General features: G+C 40.2%; 1 protein-coding gene across 4 annotated transcripts in view; it reads left to right on the forward strand.

The window, feature by feature from the left end:
* Positions 1 to 16,956, forward strand: part of EDA (ectodysplasin A) — a 202,677-nt gene that overhangs the window by 128,833 nt on the left and 56,888 nt on the right. For all 4 annotated transcript variants that reach the window (XM_083159140.1, XM_083159138.1, XM_083159137.1 and 1 more), the window contains exon 3: positions 9,581 to 9,610. In XM_083159140.1, the coding sequence (XP_083015266.1) occupies positions 9,581 to 9,610 (30 nt within the window). The remainder of the gene's footprint in view (positions 1 to 9,580; positions 9,611 to 16,956) is intronic.

Raw genomic sequence — 16,956 nt, forward strand, 5'->3', positions numbered from 1 at the left:
GCCAACAGCTCCTGTCATTTTCCAAACACAGCCTTTAACATGGCCATTGATTGGCTGTCACTTTATCTCTGATCACTTTATCTCAAAGCTTAGTACTGTACCACAAGATTCATGTTGAAATACTCTCTATCTCATTCAATCACCTATCATCTCATTCAAAATCACCTCCCATGCCTTTATTGTATAGTATATTCACAATGATAAAAGACTAGGCTCGTGGAAACCCTTCTAAAAATTATGTAATGAATAATTACGAAGTCCATCCTTGGAAATTGTGTATTCTGGCTTCCTGGTGCTAATGCAGGGAAACCATTTGTGACATTACTGGAGTTACATAATCTGGAGTTTCCATGATAAAGAGCAGAGCTGCTTAATTGATAGGGGTATTTTAGGAGACCACGAGAGACCCCATGCACTATGCTATGCGTCTACGGAAGAACAAACATGTCAATTGTGACAGGGAAACACCAGACAGTACCACTTGGCAGCACCTTGTATATCTTCCAACCTTGCCTTGGGTAAGCATATTACTGGGACATGGGACATTTGCCGCTTTTGATTGAGATACTTTTATCATCAGCATTTGGTAGGAATGCATTTATATTGTGCGGCTTTAATGGACCTTTTTAAGTGGTTTTCTATATTATCCTGCTGTTTATCTTTTTGCAACCCAATACCATGTTGGTTGAATTTTAATTTATCTGGTTAGTACATTGTAATTTTATTTTATTTTTTTTTCATCTATAAATTTGTATTGACTTTTATTTCATGCATACTTTTTTTTTGTGCAATAATACAAAATAAAATATACAGCATTTAATTATAAAACAATTAGCAATCATGGGAATTGTATAGTCCGAGATTCGCATTATGCAGTCTATGGGCATCATGGTAATGCTATATACCTCTATCCTCAGACACCTCAGGTTCATTAAGACTGAATTGCAATTGGTAGGACCTAGTCTGGTTTTGTAGATGGGCCACTCCGTCACCCTCTGTAACATATTCATGCCATGCCCTCTATTTAGCCAATGGAGATGAGGCGAATGTATGGCACGGATTCTGTCTCCATTAAGAAATGTAGCTGTACCTTAGAGATCACCTTCTGAATAGATGGGGGAGATATTTGTTTCCAGCACTGAGCCAGGGGCGAACGTGCTGCAATACAAATATGACCCAATACATAGCATTGATTTACTAACACTATTGAGGGATAAATATGTAAAAGGGCCAGTTGTGGGCATGAGGATATTGAAATTCCAAGCACTTTATAAATCAATGAAAAAAAACATCTATGCAGTACTATTGAATCTTTGGACATAACTAGAGCACATGATAGTACATTGTAATTTTTATTGCAGTTTTCATATCGCTAGAAGGTCTTGCACTATTACGTGATCTCTTTTTATTTTTTCATACTACAGTACATGCTATCCAGTGGTGCATGGGAGGTAATTTTATGCCATTGAAAGAAGTAGAGGTGGGACTTACCTGTAGTATCTGTGGTATTCCAACTTGAATCTAATGCCCATTATGCACTAGATAACCTATTTTGTTTAAGAACACAAGTACCCAGGGAAGGTGCTGGTGTGTTAATCTTCTTCATTTACAGAAGTAAAGGTGCGCACACACGGAGCGATTTGGCAAACGATTCAATGTATTTAACGATTTCCTCAGAACTCCTGCACAAACGATTTGGTGTCAAATGATGAACGATTGAGCAAACGATTACACATGAACGATTGATCTTTAACGATGGTGGAGGGGAGTGGGAGACAGTCAGTCAGCTTTACCAAATCGCTCATCATGCATACACATGAAACAACTGGTGCACATTGCTAACGATTGGTCTATGATCTTTCTGTATGCCCAGATCTTTTGCCAAATCGCTCCGTGTGTACAGACCTTAAGGGTGAACGTCTTTAATTGTCACTCAGGCTGTATTTCATTATTTAGTGTGAAATACTACAGATTCTGTTTTTGTTTTCCTTGCAAAATGGAAATGCTTGTTTTCAGCTTTATATGTTACATAAAGTTTTAAAGATGATGTATTTGGGACATAGCAATACTTTGTCAGCCTGGTGTTTATCGTACCCGGCAGATCATGCAGAGTTGTTTACATCCAATAGTTGTATTTATTTTTGTTGGCACTCGTGTCAAAACATACAACCACTGAATTGTTGGTAAAAACCAACAAACATGAGCTTGTCTTTTTGATTTTAATCCCAACTTTTGGGTTTCTAAGATAATTGATTCCATCCAGTCACACGTTCTTTGCTACACTCATTAGTTCCCTCTCTGTTTACTCATGGCTTAGTATTGTATACACTCTGTTTGGCACATAGCTTCCAAATCCAACCAAATTCTATGTTGATTGGTATAAATATTTTATTTTGTACATCTCTTAGGGTCCCATTTATTACTGTTTGATTTTTTTTGGCCAGTAAATTAAATATTACAGGTCACAATGTCTGTTGAATACTCCAGCTCTAAATGAAAGGGAAGCATTAAGAATCCTACAGAAAATGTAATAATTAATCACCGCCTATATAATGTTGAGTGTAAAAAAAAATGTTGGTATGCAAAAGAAAACTTTGCTGAATGCCAGGGTTGTGGTAATGAATATGTAAAACATTGTGATTTGAGTCCTTTGCATGCTTATTATTCCATGAACAGGCTGCCTCACAATAGTACTCTTGAGGATGATATAAAAAAAAGCAGTAATAAGGCTAAAAAGTTTTTTTTTTCTGACGTCCATACTAGGGAGGTTATTCTGGTTGGTGCGTAAATTTCCGAATTCTTTCGGAGCGGACCGCACGCCACGATGTGCGGACATTGTAAGAAGAAACGCCCACAGGTCCTCCGCATATGGACGGAGTCGCTCTCTAAGAAGAGGGTGTGTTTACTGACAACATCCAAATCGTGCGTGTGCGGTGGCCACACAATGATTCTGCATGGTCTTACAGCGTCAGAACGGACGTGAAGCTGCACGTACGCACCGATGCGGTGTATTTCCGCAAAACTCACGACTATTCTCTGAACTCATAAATCTGTCACATGACACACTTATGCAATTAGGCTACTTCATTAAAAATTGTTTGTTTGTAATTGGAATCAATTAAATCCTAATAGATACTTAAACACTAACTACCTAACTATAATAAATTTTTCATTTCATCCCCAAATGTGTGCTGTTATTGCTGAATGTAAAAGTGACATGTATATTTATATTAGTGATACCAAGTTCTGTCCATTGCTTGCAGTGTAAATGTGTGTAAAAAATGCAGCCGTCCTTTCAGCATATATTTGTGTGTTTAGTAATGGTCCATTTAGGCAGCAATGGTTCCAATTGAAGCAATGAAAAGAGTGTCATTAACGAGTAATGAGTAGAGGAGTGGATTGTATTGTGTTCAGCTGACTGTGGTTAAGGTGCGGGCGTACTAATTGGGCGATCTGAATGCCTAGCGCATGACCGAGTGGTGTCCGCAAAGTGAAACTTGCTTATGAAGACTGCATATTTCCTGCCTGTTGGTTCGTTTGCAGTCGGTGTTCTGTCCGAATGCACGCCTACCAGAATTAGTGCACTCCCTCGTGTACGCCCATGTTTACGCCCAGTTTAGCCCCCTTTGAAACTACGCCCCTGTGTATTTTCGAATGACGCCCATATTTCCAGAGTGAATGCGGTGCACATTTCTGTACGGTATTAGTGAGAACGAGTACGGAGACCGTGCGTGGCACATGCGCATAGCGTTGCCTACGCATGCGCGGACAGCTAAAAAACGCCATCCGAAAGAATTCGTAAATTTACGCATCGACCAGAATAAGGCCCTAGGTGTGGCCCCTGTTTCAGGGTGAATGAAACCATTGTTCACCAATGTTTCTCTTTAGTTTTACAAGGATGTTGTCATATTTACAAAATAACTATCTCCAGTTTTGTACACCAAAGTATAACTTTAAAAATTCCATATGTTTTCTTGGTTTCCCAGCATTATTTTGTATATGGATGTAGCCACGTTCATTCCTCCTGCGACGCGGCTGCACAGGAACATGCATCGCAGGTACCTGGCAATAGCACAATGAAAAGTCTATGGGTAGGGGCATACATACACTTGCACCTGCCCATTCAGAGTTACAATGTCCGCCATTAAGTGGCACATCTCGGCTGCATCACAGGATGAATGAGCGTGGCTACATCTGTATTGCAGGTTGCCATGCTTGCTACATAAAATTACATGTATAGCTTGCACTTTACTGTTAGTGGAAAGAAGTACCTGATGCATTTTGGATATATTCAATTTTCAGCTCTATAAAGGCAAAGCACATACATAGTTGATACAAGATTTCATACATAATGTATGCCATACTGAGGCCTTTATACAGCTTGTCATAGTACTCATTGGTTGACTTCAAATATCAGTATAATCTCCCCATAGGTGCTGGAAGAGGGAGGGCAATGGGCGGCTCCCCCATCTATTTTATAGGCGCTAGTTATCACCTCTTCCCCCTCAGTTCCTCTCACTACCTTCCTGCATGGCGCATCTTGACCTCCCCCCCATTTCCCTCTAAGTTCAGCTGAAAATGTACCCTACAACATCTCATTACCTTCCATGCACAGCCTCTGCCAGGTTGTCAGCTATAGCTATGAGTACAGGACTTTGCCCGTGCTGCACCCCTTCAGTGGAACGCACTCCCTCGCTCCATTAGACTCTCCCTGACCTTGCAAAGCTTCAAATGGTCACTGAAAACTCACCTATTCATCAAAGCGTACCCTTCCACTGCATAAACTAGCTGGTTCTCTGACCCCTTGCCTGTTTCCATCCTGCTATCTAGCCATCACCCACTTGCTTGCACCTCTTGTAATCTGTTTGTCTCCCCTTCCTACTAGATTGTAAGCTCCTCCGAGCAGGGCCCTCTTCCCTCCTGTTGTTAAAGCCCACTTTTCACATGTCACTCACAGCTCTCCTATACTCAAACACTCAGTGACCATCTTCGTCCACATACTCATCTCCATCATTGGCCTCAAGCCTCTTATAGTATGTTGATTGAGTCCTCACTACTTATATTTAAGCTGTAATGTGTATTGAACTGTCGCGCTCTTTATTTGTACTCTATCTTTGATATTTATTCTATGTTATGCCAAGTTTTGTCTCCCTGTACTGTTCCTTTGTACGGCGCTGCAAAAACACTGTATATACTATAATAATAATGAGTGGATCCTGTCTATTCATATTTTACATAAAGTCAATAAAATTTTGGGGTATATTTATTATACACATTTTGTGGCAAATCCCCTAAAAAAATCAGGATATCCTGAAATTGTAAGTATCCCCTAAAAGTATTACATGGGCTCTGAGAAATCTGCGCTTTTCCCTTTCCCATCTTTATAGAGTGATGGGTACTTGTTTCCTAGAACGGCCACAACGATTTAGATCGTTGTGGTCGTAAGATAAAAAATCGGATCGATCGCATCGCATGCGATTTGGTCGCATGCGATGCGACCGATCCGACCGACCGATTTTTCACCCGATTTTTTTTTTTTTTCACATGATTATTTTCAATTGCCCCCCCAAATGTTACTAAGTGGGCTAGACCCCACGATAGACGTCAACCCGAAGCGTGGCGAGCGCAGCGAGCCCGCGAGGGGCGGCGGTGCGCGTCCTCCGACCTTTTCATTCCCCTACTATCCACTAGGGCGTGGAGTGAGAATAGAATAGTGTGGCGAGCGCAGCGAGCCCCGCGAGGGGACGCGTATAACTTCACAGGTATACGCGTCCCCTCGCGGGGCTCGCTGCGCTCGCCACGCTTCGGGCTCGGTGGCTCGCTGCGCTCGCCACACTATTCTATTCTCACTCCATGCCCTAGTGGATAGTAGGGGAATGAAAAGGTCGGAGGACGCGCACCGCCGCCCCTCGCGGGCTCGCTGCGCTCGCCACGCTTCGGGTTGACGTCTATCGTGGGGTCATGGCGGGCACATAAAAAATGTGAAATGGGTCATATTGGCCCATTTCACCTTTTTTATCATTTTTCCCTATGTGAGATGGACTTAATCAAGCCCATCTCATCTTGTGCCATTATAATGGCACAAGACCGACCGATTTCAATGTTAAAAGATTTTTTAACATTGAAGTCTATGGAAAAATCGGGTCAATCGGTCGGTCGCATCGCGGCCGATTTTAATTGGTCGCGACCGACCGATTGACCCGATTTCTGTCAATCAAAGGGAAAAAATTGTAAAAAATCGGCCACATCGTGAGGATCGTGTCCCTTAATTAAGAGCCACGATCACTCACGATTGTGGCCGTTCTAGGAAACAAGTACCGAGTGATGTTCGCCATTGTACTCTAGGGGCTACATATAGCGCAATTTTCTTTGAGAGAGATTGTCTGGATCCCTTCCCGATAACAATCACTGATGCATGCACTGTCTGTTGGCCATGCATGCGCAGTAGGTCCCTTTTTTTTATACATTTTAGCAGAAATTAGCAGCTATAATAATTCTATTTATCAAGTTTAAACTTAAAAAAAAACAGTATTTCTAATGAGTTTTTATTCTGGCTAGCCAAAAAATCCAGACATACCTATTCAAGGCGGATGTTTTCGGCATTTTTTTCCAGCAATGCAGTCTTGACTTTTGTTGAAAAGTTGAATCTGCATCGGAAGAAAATAGTCAAAAATTGCTGCATTTTCAACTAAATCACATGAATCCGCAAGTAATTTGCCAACCCGTGTGTTTTCTGGCCATGCTAAGTTTTCCATCAGTCAAAAGTGTCACTTTCAATTGAATAGGTCAAATGGAAAAATCGGCACTATTTTAATTCCACCATAGTGTTTTTTATGCTGTCTTTACATAAATGTGTGCATATGTGTATACTCTAGATAGATAGATAGATAGATAGAGAGATTTATTAAAAATTATATACAGTAGATCTCAATCTGATCTTGTGCATTCATGTAATACTCTGATATAATGAAAGCTATGATTTACTGATTTGTACAATGAATTATTACTGTACTCATATGCTTCTACGCCTGTGTGCAATTAAAAAAATAATAATTATACAGATCTATAATAAAATATAGATGACCTATCTTTCATCAGGTAGGTGATGTGGCGGGTAAGTCTAGCTGATCCCAAGAGGGCAACATTCAGCTATTTATATGGGTGCCAAAAATAAATTGTATCTCCCCCCTAACTAGTATGAATTAAGCCCCTATGTCTGCTAGAACACAGCCGACATACATAAAGAAATTAGATGTTTATAATAGAAAATACATTTGAAAAGCTTAGGTGCGCACAGCGATTACTGATCTGTCGGTGAGCTGCTTCTGTAACCTGATCAGCTACGCTGGGTGCTACAGTGAACACTGGCTGGCAGCTCTGCGGACCTCACAGTTCAGCTGTTTGGGTTACAGAAGCAGCTCACCGCTCAGAGATCCCTATGTGCAGGTAAGCTTTTATTTTATTCTAAATGTTAATGTTTATCACTGCAGGACTACGGCTCTAGGAAAAACCTTATAATGAAGCCTTTAGTTTAGAAGTGCTTGGTCTAAAAATATTTAACAATTGAGATTTGTTAAATCTGACCGCATTTCAGATCAGAGGTATGTGAAATACAATAAACTTTTGGATCGGATGAGACTATATGGCGGCACTTTTTTTTACAACCTCTCCGAAACGCCATAAATTTACTTGAAACTAAGGTAATGTGAAAAAGGTGCTAAAATGCCCATTTTAACACTACTTTACTTGAAAAAAAAAAGATTGATAAATATGCCAATAACGACATTTGGTCATGTTTAATATACGTAGAATTAACCACTTATTAACTCACTTGAAAAGACAAGTAAAGCTGTACATCTGTATAAAATAACTAGTGTTAACATCTCATCCAAATAGAATAATACTTAGCCATACCTGCTAATCATTAGTCACAGGCACTGTGTACTACCTGCAGGGTGCAGTTTGCCATGAGTTTTAATGATTCATACAGGTGAGTCCTCTTACAAGGGGGTATTCAATGTGCCGTCGCTATTCCCGACGGGGGAAATAGCGGTGCCTCCCTATTCAATGCTGTCTTTAGTGACAGTATTGAAGCAGGATCACGGCAGAATGGGCCCGACTTTAGAAGCTGTCAGGTCCGTTCTGCCGATAACGGCCATGGATTGTCGAGTTCCCGGCCGCAGATCGACAATCCACGTCCGTTTTCGTGGCCATGCCCCCTTTATGCCGATCCGCAGGCGCAACATTGAATCCCGCCTGTCGTTCAGCTGTCAGGCTGACCGCAAATGGGTCAGGATCATGGCTGTTGGCAGGGATTGACATCCTTGATCCTAGATTGGATATCCCCCTTAGCCTCAATATGCCATATGGTGCCAGATGCCTAGCGCAGCTTAGCCCACAGATTAGTGAAGTTTAGGAACTTTTTTCTTTAAGTGTACTACAGGCACGGGGTTGTGATAGTTGTAAACATGTACAAAGTCGCAGATGAAAAATTTACAAATTTTTGCGGCCGCTGCATTGTTACACTTTTTTATACAGATTCTGACTCATTTGCATGCATACACAGATACAAATGTCACATACAGTATCTAATTTATCAGTGCAGTCTAACGAAGTAGTACAGATGTTTTTATTTGTCCAAATGATATGCAAATCTTTATTGAATAGATGCTCTGTCCGGCCAAGGCGATTATGACCTGACAAGTAGAATAGGACTGTTTGGCGCAACTGAAGACACACTAATAAGGACTCATCTGTCAAGCAGGGCTTTTTCTTTATAATGTTCTCTTTTCAAGGAGTTTTTCACCTTTGGAGGACCCCACTGTACCTTATGTCCTGCTGACAGTTTCGGCATTGGTGACTTCATCATTTGGATCACAATCATAGTGCGTGTCCAGTTTTGATGCAGTTTTGCAGAAACCTGTTACGGGGGGCACACACTAAACGATATGGAGTCATAATGATATTTTCATGTTTATCGGCTAATGTGTACGCACTATGCCACTGACGACGTATGCTCCTGCACGTCATCAACAACAACCTCTGTTAGAGGACATGGTTAGCACGTCTGAGTCTAGGTAACTATATTCTTCTCTATTACATTAGGAACTGTAGTAACTGCATTTATAGTCTGAGCAGCAAATTCCGCTAATGGGAGGGATTCCAGAGGAGCCGTGCAGGCTACAAAGAGGCCGGGACATAAAGTGGTGGGGTTGCTGAAAACAGGCCAACCCATCTTGGCAGGGCATTGCCATTGCATTCACCCTAAATAGCCCCTACACATTACTTTGTTATATAGTCCACGTGACCGTGGCTTTTTTTTTTCTTCTTCAAATTAAAACTTTGTATTTTTTATGTAATAAATAACTAGTTACATGTGATCTTGAAAACGTTTATATTGTAAGCATGATTTTTTTTGTGTTTGTTATGATAAACATGTTTTATTGTAATATTCTGCTTTCCAGAGGCATTTGTGAAATGCTTTTGATCATATGGCAATAATTTTTTCCTTCATATTCAACCACCCAATGATAACAACTAGTATTAAACCTGTCTGTGACTCATTTCTTTCTCATTGCAGATCCAAGTTCAGCTAGAAACAAGAAAAAAGGTAAGTGTACACAGACATTAACACCAGCTTGTATTTTTTATGGTCTACTTTTTATTTAAAATAAATAAATTAACATAAATGGAAAAATATCTGAGTATGGTATTGAATCCCATTGCAGCTTCCAGTAAAAAAATGGCCTGAAAAAGGAAATAATAATATATAACAGGAGGAGCAACCACAAGATTTGCTGGCTGGTTTCAGGCAATTCCTTTTCTTTCCTATTCTATTTGTTTTTTTTCTTTTTCTGGAATGTGTATCTGTGTATTTTAAAACTTAAATACAGGACCATGTTTTTAAATTCATTAAAATGAGCAATAGTTTACACCCCACCGCATTTGCATTCTAATAGAAAAAGTATTATTTTTAATTTTTTTATTTTGTTTCCATTGGGGGTTTTTCCATTTTTCTTCAAAACTTATTAGAAGTTTCCATAATGGCAAACAAGCTCTCACACTATAATTACTGTGTAATAAACAGATATTAAAACTGAACAAGTATAAATGACAAACATATGTTTTATAAATTTACATGATGCCGGTTAATGAGAGTGTAACAAGAATTGGAATATATAAACAATAGCAATTTGTCGCTCCAAAAAAATATAACCGGTCGTAAGAGCAACCTGCTAATAATCAAAATTAATACCACAAGCCTTAATTGTTTGTTACTTGTAAAGATATCTAGTACATATCTCGGTATAATTTATTCTTTGAAGCTGTTAATGAATCATGTACAGTATGTTTTTTTCCAATTAGCATACTTTATTTTAAGGCTGGTAGAGATATAAATGTTTCAATGTGAATTTACTACTGTAAAAGTGTGCAGCAAAATATAATACAACTTTTTCCTATTGCAATTTCAATCCACCCCTTTCTTATGAGTTATTTCGGGGATACATATTTATCAATACATATTTATTAATACAATTATGAAGTCAATGCAGATTATGCTGGTTCAATAGATTTCCTAGTAGTCCCGTGCGGGTTCATCACTTTTGTATAATATTGTTTCTATCCAAGCCATTTGAGTACTTGTTACCGTAGACCAAGGAAAATCTGGTAAAATCCACTGGGATAAGTTTGCTTTTTTTGGGGGGGGGGGGGAGAGGGGGATACAGCTGCTATAATTCTGACTAGTCATGTGTCTATTGTAGTTAGTTTTATTCATCACCATGTAACAATGTTCTAAACTGGCAAATCACTAGTCCGCACTTCTGTACTATGTTGAGTGTTGATGTTACATATTTATAAATATTATTCCTCAACAGTGGCGGCCGCTTTTACCTTTTGTAGAATGGGGGCTGTCCGCTGGCTGCGATACGCTCCCAGGCCATGTACAATCAAGATGACAGGCACTGGGAATGGCGCAGGTGCAGTATCGTCCTCAGTACTAGGTGTGCGCATACCCCCAGCTTCTAAGGGCTGCTCCGACTGCAGCCCATAGAAGCTAAATCACAATCCTGGCGCCTGCACAATGTAGATAACCGGCACAGAGACCCGCGTGTCCGCAGTATCGGCCTGCGCACACTCCAGGATCTTTTCTATGAGCTGCTTGGTACTCATAAGCCCCACTTTTCTGGGGGACTGGGAGGGCCCACCTAATTTTCAGGAGCCTCCTGGCCATTCAAGTAGGTTAGGCAATGTATAGCCTATATTTAACCCTGTAAGAGATGCACAAAATACCTGCTAAAAATGCCAACATCTCTGTGAGATGCCCAAAATATCGGCTTACAAGAAGAGAGAAGCAATCTGCAGGATTGGGCAGGCTTACCGGGGATTGCATGTGATATATTGCATGCAAAAGAACCGCATGCGATCCTGCCGCTGAACTTACCCGTGCACTCCGGTGGGGTCGGGGGCAGGCTCTTTTAGCGGGGCGCTGTCAGAGGGGCAGGCCGCTAAAACAGCTGAGTGGGAACACAAGGTTATCAGATTTGAAGGCTTGCTGTGTAGATAGTGAAGCGATAAGCAGTATGCATTTGTAGTCCTAATCTGATCTATGGCATATTAGTTTTTTGTAGATGATTATTTGCCTCAACGTGTAGCGTAGAAGAAATACCTGTTATCTTCTAATGAGAATGTGATATCTGTGACATGAATCGTGTCCTGACTAAAGATGTCAGTGAACTTCACATTAATTAAATACGTTTTAGAATGGTTCTGGTTAATAGGTCGACAGTCATTAGGTTAACACATGAAAAGCTTGACATTTAAAAGTTTGAGTTTTTCATGATTTTTTAAAAAAAAAAGCTTTGTTCTTCTCCATCCATATCGGCATAGAGAGAGAATATAATAGTGTTCCAAGCATATCGAGGTGCCAAGCCCAAAGTTCGGGGACCCATTACACGAATTTGGGGTCCGTGTCAACATGTACACAAACAAGGGGGAAACTTGTTTTGACATTTTCTTATGTCGATTTTTGCCTACCGAATAACAGTGGTTGATCTATTGATTGATATGATCCACACCGGTTTTAGGATAAGGTTGTACAGTATGTGCTTGGTTTGGGTTTCTCGTACCATAAAGAATACTGCACTGACAATATAGGGAACAGACTAGGGCACACTAAGCGCAGGGAGTTGGTTTCTTTTATATATTTATTTAGGCTTGGCACCAACAGGAATCATATGCTGCAGGCTCACTCATTTAATAATAAATCATTTTATAGTGATTTATATTGGGAGTACCAAGAGTCTATTAGTGACTTGGTTCACTAATTGTGTTTAATATGCTGGGTAGTGTGAATTGAATGCACACATTCTCTGATTGGCTGTGTATTGCTAAATAAGGGATCATTTATTCTGATACAAAGTATTTCACATATTTTTTCCCATTTAATCTCAAATAACTGTGTGAGCTGGGTATTAGGGAAAAGTATTGTGATATATAAGAGAGAGGAATGGCTCACCTCCTCCCAACACTATATAGAGTTACAGATGTGGATACACTTGTTGGCGCCCGTACAGCTCATTCAAGCAATGCTTCATTGAAAACTGATGATATCTTTTGCCTGCTTGCCTTAAATATGTCCAGTGTTCATTCACCGCTGTCCATACACGCTGGGCATAGTCGCCTTAACAGTTGTCTGAAGATATTAGAAAATGATAGACAGGAAGGACAGTGTGCATGGTATTAAAAAACATACAAGAAAAATTTCCAAAGAGAAAAAAAGCAGATCTCTGAAGTCAGGGCATGTCAGTGTGTGATCATACGATCCAACGCTTTCTGAGCAGCAGTGGATTTCATGGAAGATAACTCAGGAGGCTCCAATTTTAAAATACAGGTTGAGTATCCCGTATCCGTATATCTCTTATCCGAATTATTCCAAAAACCGTGGTTTTTGGAATCATTCTAATTTTTTTTTTTCCCCTAACCCTCTTTTCATACTTACCAAGTCCCAGGGTGTCCACAGCAGGCCTCCGGCATCTTCTCCGGGTCTCCAGCGGTCCCAGGAATGCATTGCGCGAGTGTGCGCGCGCGCCGGTGACGTCACCGGTGCACGCGCACACTCGCGCAATGCATTCCTGGGACCGCTGGAGACCCGGAGAAGATGCCGGAGGCCTGCTGTGGACGCCCGAGGACTGCGTGGACGCCGAGGGACCACCGGACACCATCAGGGGACAGGTAAGTATGGCTAAAACAATTTATTCCAAAAAACTGAATATTCCCCTATCCGGAATGCTCGTGGTCCCGGATAGGGGAATAGGGTTCGGATAGGGGATACTCAACCTGTATTTGTATATTAAAACCAGACTGAAATCTGCATAATGGCACAATGCTTCTGAGGAAATATCCTTTAGACAGATGAGACAAAATTGGAGCTTTTTTTAGCAGCTCGCATGAAAAATGAAGCTTTCAAAGAAAATGCCAGCAGAACTCAGAGTTTTTGTTTTTTATATAAAGGTGAAATAATTTACATGGCATGCTTTGGCCCTTTAAAGAAACCTCTGAGTTGGGCCGGCATCCCACATGGCCCCCGACCTGGGGAAGAGGATGTTTTTAGGTAATTTCCATGGGTTTAGGTGTGGTATAGCACACTGACAGTTGGGATTCCGACAGTCATTAGCCCAACATTGTTATCTCGACTGCCGGGACTCAGACAGTGGGGTGAGCGCAACAAAGCCCCTTGCGGGCATAATGGCTCACTACGCTCGCCACTTACTCTATTCTCCCTCTATGGGGGTCACCTTTGAAAAAGCTGCAGATAGCAGCTAAGTGCATAAGGTATTTTTACCAGTGCGGACATCAGATATCGCCTCCACCTTTGCCAGAGGATCATCCATTGGTCCCCAACTTTGTGGAAAATATCCAAGTTTGGACCCAGCATTGCACAAACTATCCACTTTGAAATACCTCCACTCAGGACTGCCCCCCCCCCCCCCCCCACTCAGCTCCGAGGCATAAGATCATTTCTGGAGGCATGCCACCTACTTAAAGGCCGGCATCACCAATAGTTACGGACCTCTGCACAAATTGGTTCCCAAATCCTTTTATGCAAAAAGGGTGGATTACAACTAAATCTTGGCATCCACATTTCTTCACACATACAAATATCCATGAGGCTCCATGTATCCTGGCACTGTGGAATTAGAGGGTGACTATTGATCTGAATGTCCTATCACTTAAATATTTGTTTTTCAATGATTTATGAATACTATTGCTATTAAATGTACTTTTTATCTCCACACACCTGACCATTCCTAATAATTTTAGAACATTTATAATTCTTTTATTGTAATTGAATACTCTAGCGCAATCCACATTTCTTCCTGTCTTTCCATATACTGTATTGGGGCTGCTTACCCCTTTTTTTTGGATCACTGCTTAGCCGAGCACACCCATATTGAAGCGCCTTTAGTGATATTTTATTTCCTTTTTTTGCCTACGACGTGATTCCAGCTTACATCAGGAGATTCCATATATTATCAAATGTGTAATAAACCATCAAATATAGGATTTTAACCTACTGTAGGTCTCATCCAGTGTTCGTTTCAAACTTGTTTAACTTGTGTCTAACAGCATAAATAAAAATTGCCATAGCACTTCTGAATTAGATATGTGTTTTTAAAACCACAAAATAAAATTTGTAACATTTTCAGTTCAGAAATTGGTGATATTAACTTGATGTTACTATCTTGGGAATACAAGCAAAGTAATAAATACAGTTATACCCCTTTCACACTGCACTTGTTAAACGGTATATTGCCGTTTTTTTTCCATTTTAAAACGTTTAAGGCTGCAGTGGGAAAGCACCAGAGTTTATTTACCGGTTAAAGATAACCGGTATTTCAAAACGTTTAAAAAGCAGAGTCCTACACGTTTCAGAGCTGTTTTTTTATGCAGTGAGAATGGCTCTGAAACGGTATTTAGTATAATCAACAGATTACAGACCTGTGATAGGCTGTCCCCTGCATTCTGCCTTGAAACGTGTTCAGGGGATTAAACGGGTTGACTGATGTGAATGGTATTTAAACTGTATTTAAAACGGTAATCTACTGCATTGTGAAGGCTCAGACCCGTTTTAAAATACCGTTTTTTAAAACGTTTAGGCAGTGTGAAAGTGGTATTACTCATTTTTTTTGTTGTTGTTGCAGATCATGTTAGTACCAAACAGCAATCTCTTAAATAGACAAGGCCAGCACCAGAGTTTTTCATACCCCCAAAGATCTTAAAGCTTAATGTAGTATGACCACACTGCTCATTGTAACTACATGTCGCAACAAATATCTACACCAGATAAAGAAAGAAAGAAAACTTGCCTGAAGCACATTCTCCCTAAAGGTGTATACACACGTGTGATTCTGGCTCTTGGATGATTTTGACTATGCGATTGTGATATCTTCACTTACAATTTTGTCCTTTTGCCAAATGCACTGTACACATAGATATAGTAAAAATTTGTCTTGCCCTACAAGAACGTTATAAGCTCTCTTCGAAACAATTTTTTATGTATTTACAATGCAGACATTACGCCTTGTCTCTTAACAAACCATGTGCTACACTAAATTCTCCAGATATTTTGAACACTCTTCTTCGATGGCTTCTTTTGAAGGTGTATCACACAAAATACTTGTATTCTCAATTGATTTCAATAAATTTGACAGTTCAGTGGACAAACATAATCTCGCCTTGGACTGACTATGTACCCGATATTAAGGAAATTACTCTTTTCCCCAAAACTTATAGTATGGCTTACAAACATCTCAAATCAGCGTATTTACAAGAAGTACACTTCAGGTTCTTATAGGGCCTATATCTCTCCTGCTCAAAGGAAACATTGGGTTCCAGAAGAGACGGGGATATGCCAAAAGTGTCATTACTATTCCGCCTCATTTCAGCATTGTATATGGGACTGCAACAAGATAAAACACTATTGGAACAACACACAACAAGGCTTTTTTCCAATCGCACAGGCAAAAGTAGGTTATATATATTTCGTACCCCTTTATTAGTTTTACATTTACTGAGTTTTTATCTCTTGGGGTGTGCTACCACTGAGACAGAAATTAGACACAATTTATAGAAGAAGAGAAAAGGCTGTCATGAGTGTGGTGCACTCGAGAAAGAGGAGATTGTTTATCATAAAAAGTAACTTTTAATATTTAATTTTTAATTTTAAAATGGCGACATATAAAACACAACATACATGGGTAGAAATTGGGATAAGAATAAAAAGGAAAAATAGATAGAGAGATTTTTCCTGCTTAGTGAACCCCGCTATCCCTTGATTCACTCTTTGAAGTGTACCGATTGGACTGGTGCAAAACACGTGTTCTTTGTTATTCTCACTATGGAGTTGACACGTGTGTGCACTATCCTTATTGGTTGGTATGAGTCCCCTTGAAATTTAGATCTTATCTTATCGGATGCGTTGTATGCAAAATCTCCTGGTGTGTATTCAATGCTTTTGCAATAAATAGATTATCGCACAATTATGGTGCTGACAAATGGTTGCTCTAAAACTGCAGGGAGGTTCTTATGTTAAATAATAATTTGTGCTGTCACCCAAGAGACGCCTAGGTTTATAGGTCAAAATTCTCAGTTATTTCGGGTGTCTCTACAAAGTGGGTTTCCCCAAATACTGTCTATTGTGACCTAATGCGTCCCTTTGGTGACAGAAACCGTTGTCCCTACAAATCTATGGGGAAGCGTGGTGTGCGTAGTTCTCTGATATGCATTCAGTGTTTTTCACAATAAATTGATTCTCACACGATTGACATGATTGATTGCCTTTCTGTTTGATAACATTATTGTGCTTTCACATTAGAGGCGCATGGGTTTATAAGGTCAGATTTCTTCAGTTATTTGGGGTATTCCCCCTGGTGGGTCTCCTCAGAAATTGTCTGA

This window comes from Crinia signifera, chromosome 9 (assembly GCF_055691185.1).
Source record: "Crinia signifera chromosome 9, ASM5569118v1, whole genome shotgun sequence".
Classification (NCBI taxonomy): domain Eukaryota; kingdom Metazoa; phylum Chordata; class Amphibia; order Anura; family Myobatrachidae; genus Crinia; species Crinia signifera.